This window comes from Oncorhynchus keta, chromosome 2, assembly GCF_023373465.1.
Source record: "Oncorhynchus keta strain PuntledgeMale-10-30-2019 chromosome 2, Oket_V2, whole genome shotgun sequence".
Classification (NCBI taxonomy): domain Eukaryota; kingdom Metazoa; phylum Chordata; class Actinopteri; order Salmoniformes; family Salmonidae; genus Oncorhynchus; species Oncorhynchus keta.
In genome coordinates this window covers 15,404,153-15,412,336 of record NC_068422.1, presented here as the reverse complement: position 1 = coordinate 15,412,336, position 8,184 = coordinate 15,404,153, and the positions used below count along the sequence as shown (strand labels likewise).

General features: G+C 41.1%; 1 protein-coding gene across 1 annotated transcript in view; it reads right to left on the bottom strand.

The window, feature by feature from the left end:
* Nucleotides 1-1,112: 1,112 nt before the first annotated feature.
* The window catches only part of LOC118361003 (choline O-acetyltransferase), a 73,321-nt gene continuing 66,249 nt past the window's right edge, over nucleotides 1,113-8,184 (bottom strand). The window contains exons 14-15 of the mRNA XM_052473010.1: nucleotides 7,573-7,710; nucleotides 1,113-3,870 (exon numbers count right to left, since the gene is read on the bottom strand). Coding sequence (XP_052328970.1) covers nucleotides 3,568-3,870; nucleotides 7,573-7,710 — 441 coding nt within the window. The 3' untranslated portion in view covers nucleotides 1,113-3,567. The remainder of the gene's footprint in view (nucleotides 3,871-7,572; nucleotides 7,711-8,184) is intronic.

Genomic DNA, 8,184 nt, shown 5'->3' with positions numbered 1-8,184 from the left:
CCTTTGAGTGGTGGGTGATTATTTTCTGTTATGTGTATGTCACGTTTCAGAACTGTTTAGTTTCGCCTTTGTTATTTTGTTTAGTGTTCTCGGTTTACTAAATATATGATGAACACTTACCACGCTGCGCTTTGGTCCTCACCTCATTCCAACGACGGCCATTACACACATAAAATAATTTAGACCCAATCAGATGCCAGTGGAACTAAGCCGTCTGCTGTTTTGACGGGTTGGCTGACAACGTCACGAAAATGAAGCGCGCATCGATGTGGCCGCAAGACGCGTATTGTTATGATTCTAAACGATCAGATAGCTAGCAACAATGACAAGAAGCTGCCATTTAGGGAATCATAGGTGGCTTGTTTCAGCTTGTTTTATCTTGTTCTTTATACCATGTCTTGTTTTGACTGATTTCATGTCAATGCTAATATTGGCTAGCTAAGTAACCAACAACTGTAACAATGTATTTGAGAGACAACAAGTGTTCATTGTGCAAATGTATTTATGTTTTCAATAAACATTGAGACTAAATATAGTTTACATGTTGTCAAATATCTAAGCCAACCTCGTCTGTTTAGCCCCATAGTTGTACACGCATAGGTTTTGTGGCTAAACAACCAACCCATCTATGGAATGGGTAAGACATTGAAATTGAATGAGTAGAATAGAGATACCCATTCAAGTCTATGTTCTGTGATGGGTGGACCGGCGGCCATTTTGAATATACCAATGAATGGATCTCCATTCTAGTTTTGATATTTCTATGGGTTAGAGATGTGACCTTATAATACACACAGATTGACTCAGGCAAAACAGGCTGGTTGTTATACCTTCAATTGTTGTGGCAGTTGACACAGATGTTCATTAGAGAGATTTACTACAGTATACTGTAGGCTACTCCCATACACTTTATATTTAATGGATTGTGTCCTTGTTTGTCCCAAATGGCACCCTATTCCCTATAGAGGGCAGTACTTTCATGTTAGAGCATTACGTAGGGAATAGGGTGTCATTTGGGATACACTCGCTCTCTTGCACCCCCATTCACAGCTGAGGATTGACCTAGGAATTGAGTGTGTTATTCCAAGGAGAAGCTAGCCTCGTGATATTTTGGAATTCATTTTATTTATTGCAGTATTCTCTACACAGCAAAAGGTTACAATATATTCTCATAAATATCTCCAATACAATTCAAGTGCGTATATCATATCGGTTTTTGGATGAAAATAAATGTACGTATTTAACTACAAAAATAAATAAGCTTTTCAATGTTTTACTAGAGTTGTATGCATTCACTGAAAATTCAATTGACTATATAAAATAAATACAATTGATACAGCACAAACTACAGTACTCTCCCTATCACTAACGATAACATGAGCATGGACTTAGGGCTTGATTCAATCTGTAGCACTGAAGATCTGCATTGTAGCGTGGTTGAAATGTAAAGTTAATTTCCGATTGAGCTGACATGCATTGTTTACCGTGAATAGAGGGCGTCACGAAAGGGGAAACCTTCCCTTTAAATGTGAATCATGCTGATATTCTGCGCTACTGCAATCAGTATCAATCAATGCCTTAGATTCCATAATATGAGTGGAAACACACATTAGACCATTACCAATATATAAAGTTTGTATCCTAAATGGTCCCTATATAGTGCACTACTTTTGAGCAAAGTCCTGGTCAAAAGTTGTGCAATATAAAAGGAAAAGGGTGCCATTAGGAAATCAATCAAAATATGAAACTCAAAAACCAGCATATCAACACCACTACTACATTCCTATTCATTTCCATACGTCACACAAACAGGTAACACATTTCTTCTTCCACAGAATCACCACATCCACTTGATGAAACGGTATGAGACAATCCTGCACATAATCTCTACTACCTATACCTATGGAAATACCTCTAGAAATACTGTACTGTAAGCATATCAGTCAAAAGTTTAAGGCAAATCTGTTTATGTTTTGTATGGACTCATATACAGGTACAACAACAAGCAGACCTTTTTTTATCGCTTTTTAAGCTTTTTTAAGTGCACTTAACGTGCATTTCTAAGACTTATTTTCCTCATTGTGCATGCATAGGAAACTAGAGAGAGAAAGGAGGATAGGATGACTATGTGAGGTATAAAGTGAGAAAAAGTACATCTGATAAAATACTTGCGCTGTCACCTGGTTCACATTCAAATGTCCAGCAAAATACATTATTAACACAAAACAACAATAACATGTAACAGCAACAATGAACATTTAAACACTCTTGACTTCGATATTTGTGATAGTAATGAAACATTTACAAGGACAAACTGACAGGTTTTGAACATGAGACCATCATCTAAAACATGCAGGTTTTTGCTTGTTACAATAAGACACTTCTCTATTACACACAAGAGGACATTACTGTATTATATGTTCTAACACATTCTACATTCTACTGTGACCAAAATATTGCTGAATACCAAAAATAGCTAAGATAATGAATAGATTTCATATGAATTGCATATGCAAGCCTTGCTGCGTAAGCTATTTTATGATTGCACAGTAAAGCCTTGAATGACTGTATTTTATTCTTAATGTTTCTACACTACTACTGGTATACTATAGAAACATACACACAATGATTCACGTCACATTATCACCACTTAGTGAGTAAAGCTCAGTTCATCCTACTGAACTGATGCAGTAAGGTAACACAGACATTTTCATTACTCAAACTATTGCGTCACATATACACACATATAGGACATGACAAATATGGTTCACAGCACAAATATACTGATACATAGCAACGGTTGCTACTGAATTAAGAATCATTGAAGTATTTTTTGTCTCAAGCAATGAGCTCCTGTATATCTGTCAACTGTTATTCTTCACATATCATTTATTTCATATAATTTCTTAACAAACGTAAGTAAAAAATATAGAACATTAAAGTGCCTGTCATCCTTTAGACTTCACCTGATAGAAATCCCTTTTTGTCATCGTCCTTATATTGACGATCTTAAACCTAGTTTACTTTAATCCCATTAGTTACAATATGATTGTTTGCATGACAAATGTGAATAATGGTATATTCCGGTATATATTTAGGAGTTGTTTCAACAAAGCTGATGAATATATGTTGAGCGTACATACACTGAGATCATTTAGGAGCTAGTTCATTCATCCTCTCGGTGAAGAGGAGCTGTCCGTCACTACAGTGCTGAAATAGCAGGCATGGCTTTAGTTTCCTATTAGTAGACCAGATATCTCTGCTCTGTCTTGACTCCCACACAGTGTCAATGATGAATGAGAGTCTACAACTATGTTTTTTTCCATGTTTAATTCTTTGTAGTCATTACAGCTAAATTATTAACTCTTAGTTTTATGTACATAGTTACATAGTTAAGGCTTCATATTTTCTGATTGAATTGAGAGAATCAGTCGTAAAACACAAACCTGATTGCACAAACATGAAAATACACACAGGACAACTAGTTAACACTCCTTTTACGACATACCGGGATGCGGCGGAAGTTGAGTGTGACTCTGAAGCCGTCATAAGCTACATTGGTATGAATTACTTCCCTGTTTTCTGAAGTGTGCTTGGAAGCTTGCTGCCAGCTCCTTGGTTATTCTCAACCGCCTTCGAGGCAGCAGGAGCAGCGCTGCTCTGAGGCTTATTACTCTTCCTGCACAGATCCCTCATCTCTACGAGGCCCTCGTCTAGAGCCTTGATGAACACTGCCGAGCAGGTCTCGGTGCTACCGTGGAAGCTGGTCACGCTGAAGAGGAGGTGGTCTGACTGGGGGTTGTAGCAGCACCCGTAGCCGTTAGGAACAACCGGGCCATAGCAGCAGAACATCTCCACTGTGGTTGGGACCTGAGGAGGATGTATACCAGTTAATACCCATCTACCAGTGGTTAATACCCATCTACCAGTGGTTAATACCCATCTACCAGTGGTTAATACCCATCTACCAGTGGTTAATATCCATCTACCAGTGGTTAATACCCATCTACCAGTGGTTAATACCCATCTACCAGTGGTTAATGGTTAATACCCATCTACCAGTGGTTAATACCCATCTACCAGTGGTTAATACCCATCTACCAGTGGTTAATACCCATCTACCAGTGGTTAATACCCATCTACCAGTGGTTAATATCCATCTACCAGTGGTTAATATCCATCTACCAGTGGTTAATATCCATCTACCAGTAGTTAATACCCATCTACCAGTGCTTAATATCCATCTACCAGTGGTTAATATCCATCTACCAGTGGTTAATACCCATCTACCAGTGGTTAATACCCATCTACCAGTGGTTAATACCCATCTACCAGTGGTTAATACCCATCTACCAGTGGTTAATACCCATCTACCAGTGGTTAATGGTTAATACCCATCTACCAGTGGTTAATACCCATCTACCAGTGGTTAATACCCATCTACCTGCCCCATTATTCAGGGCAGGTGGGGCACCCTTTTGTTGTCTGTTTTGCATGTTATTTTGGCATTAATACGTGTCACATATCAGTTTGTAAACAATGTAAATTATCATTCAGTTAATAAAGCTGCATACAAGAAGGGTCTCTTTTTTGCTTTCTTGTGTAAGACAGCTCCCAAATGCAGGTGTTTCAGCCTAGATCATTGCTTTCTGTGGTGGAGGGGCAGCCAGCGGACAACACAGAGTGTAGGGATTGGTAATGCCCATCCAAGAAAGCTCAAGATCATTGGATGCAGATAAAATGACGTCAAATCTACCGTAGCTTTGATTGGACTGATCATGTCAATATCATACGGCAGGGTGGCCTAGTGGTTAGAGCATTGGACTAGTAACCGGAAGGTTGCGAGTTCAAACCCCCGAGCTGACAAGGTACAAATCTGTCATTCTGCCCCTGAACAGGCAGTTAACCTGTTGTTCCTAGGCTGTCATTGAAAATAAGAATTTGTTCTTAACTGACTTGCCTGGTTAAATAAAGGTAAAATAAATTTTAAAATACTTTCAAAATCTTAGCTGGCAAGCTAGACAAGCAGTCATTATCATGAATCAAGTCGACAATCTACTGGCAAATCCTTGTCATTTGAAGAAAAATTATAGATAAAAGGTATCGGTGCTCATCGGCTATTGGACATAAACATTCAAATTCAACAATGATGGGTTGGAAGGAATCAGGGGCTAACTGAAAGCATTGCAAAGCAGTCAGTAGCCAGCTATTCAGTGGAGAGGGTGTGTACTCCAAGTCTGGGTTTAAGGGTCTCTTTTCCAAGCTTAAAAGGATAAACATTCACATGCAACACCATGGACCAGAAAAGGTTGAATACATTGGCCATGCTTTCAATCCAGCATGACTGTTCAAAACAACTGGAAATTGAAAAGAAAACAAGTTCCGACTGAGAAAATATGTTTTGAACGGTCATCCAACTGGGAATTCCGAAGTCGGGAACTCACGCCTCTTTCTAGAGCTCCAACCTGAAGATCACTGACATCATGATTGGACCATGTTTTTTTTTGAGTTCCAATTTGTCTTGAAAGCACCATAAATCCAGAGAATGCCAGACTTTGATGACAAAGTTTGATGACAAAATTTGCCCACAACAAGGACCGCCGCGCCACCTTCCTGTTCAAGTGAGCACAGCAGGGGGTGCCGGTATGGAGTCAATGTGCGCGGGTACAGGTTAGTCGAGGTAGTTCAGGCAATTTGTACATGTAGGTCGGGGTAAAGTGACAAGGAATAGATAATAAACAGTGAGTAGCAGCAGTGGGGGGGGGGTTAATGCAAATAGTTTGGGTGGCCGTTTGATTAATTGTTCAGCAGTCTTATGGCTTGGGAGTAGAAGCTGCTAAGGATCCTTTTGGACCTATACTTGGTGCACCAGGACCACTTGCCGTGCAGTAGCAGAGAGAACAGTCTATGACTTGAGTGACTGGAGTCTTTAACAACACCTAGTATAGAGGTCCTGGATGGCAAGACGCTTGGCCCAAGTGATGTACTGGACCATACACTGCTACTGGGCCTCTGTAGCACCTTATGATCGGATGCCGAGCAGTTGCAATACCAGGAGGTGATGCAACCGGTCAGGATGCTCTCGATGTTGCAGCTGTAGTCCACGATCAGCTCCTTTGTCTTGCTCACGTTGAGGTAGAGTTTGTTGTCCTTGCACCACATTGCCAGGTATTTGACTTCCTCCCTATAGGCTCTCATCGTTGTCGGTGATCAGGCCACTGTTGTGTCGTCAGCAAACTTAATGATGGTGTTGGAGTCGTGCTTGGCCACGCAGTTGTGGGAGAACTAGGAGTACAGGAGGGGACTAAGCACGCACCCCTGAGGGGCCCCGTGTTGAGGATCAGCGTGGCAGATGTGTTTTTGCCTTACCACCTGGGAGCGGCCCGCCAGGAAGTCCAGGATCTAGTTTCAGAGGGAGGTGTTTAGTCTCAGGGTCCTTAACTTAGTGATGAGCTTTGTAGGCACTATGGTGTTGAACGCTGAGCTGTAGTCAATGAACAGCATTCTCACATACATGTTTCATTTGTCCAGATGGGAAAGGGCAGTGTGGAGTGCAATTTCGATTGTGTTATCTTTGTGTATCTGTTGGGGCAGTATGCAAATCGGAGTGGATCTAGGATTTCCGGGATGATGGTGTTGATGGTGTTGTTTGAGCCAAGACCAGCCTTTCAAAGCACTTCATGGCTACAGACGTGAGTGCTACAGGGCAGTAGTCATTTAGGCAGGTTACCTCCGCGTTCTTGGGAACAGGGACTATGGTGGTCTGCTTGAAACATGTAGGCATTACAGACTCGGTCAAGGAGAGGTTGAAAATGTCAGTGAAGACACTTGCCCTGAGTACACATCCTGGTAATCCGTCTGGCCCCGCGGCCTTGTGAATGTTCACCTGTTTAAAGGTCTTGCTCGCATCAGCTACGGAGAGCGTGATCACACAGTCGTCCGGAACAGCTGGGGCTCTCATGCATGTTTCAGTTTGCTTGCCTCAAAGCGAGAATAAAAGGCATTTAGCCTGTCTGGTAGGCTCACGTTGGGCAGCTTGCGGCTGGGTTTCCCTTTGTAGTTGGCAATAGTTTGCAAGCCCTGCCATATCCGACGAGTATCAGAGCAAGTGTAGTAGGATTCAATCTTAGTCCTGTATTAACACTTTGCCTGTTTGATGGTTCATCAGAGGGCATAGCGGGATTTCTTACAAACGTCCAGATTAGTGAATCTGAATCCCGCTCCTTGAAAGCGGCAGCTCTAGCGTTTAGCTCAGTGTTAATATTGCTAAAATTGCCACTGCCATCTACTCAGGTATACTCAGGTATAGTTTAACTAGGGATTTATAAGTAGTTATATAAACTGTTACTGATTACTTCATAGATGATTTATATATATATATGTAATAAATAGTTATAACACAATTGGTTGAAATAATAATATTGTCATCGAGCTGCTTGTCAAATACTGAGATTAGAGGTATGCATGCATGATTTTGGATAAAAGCGTCTGCTAAATTGCACATATTATATAGCATATATTATGGCCGCACTAGCAATAGCCACATAGCAAAGCGATGACTAGAGGGTATACCTGACTGGTGGAGAGAATGAACTGGTTACTGGCCACATAGGTTTCATCTGTGAAGATCTCCGGCCTCTCCATGTTGAGCTCTTGTGCGATCTCTCTGAGTCCGAGAAGGTGATTGTCTATTCCCAACCCTGTAATAGCCTGTGAAACACCAAGAACCCTTAGCGCTCCATGTATTTAAGCTAATTAGGGCCCAATTCAATCAGATCTGTTTTAGCCAACATCTGCATAGCTTTTGGCGGTGTCTGATGTGGAACTGCGTTAGAGCTGTCAAATCAAAAAGTGGCTACCGGCTACCGGCATTATAACTAAAACGGACATTGCCACTGGAAGCACAGAGTTGCATTAAGAGAAATCCCATGCAGCCTTGTTTACAAGTTCGAACACTGGAATGTGAGATGTAATCTACACCTCGATTAGGCTGATAGAAATCCTCATTATTTAGTTGAATGATTTTCAATTTCGCGTCATTATTTCTATATAGGCTACACTCTCTTGTTCTGAACCTTTAATGCGAGTGGGGCGGGTGTGGCTTCGTGATAAGGATCACAAGAGCAGCGGTTAATGCTTGATCTGATTGAATCTAGGCATTGGAAAATATGTTTCTCTTTATCA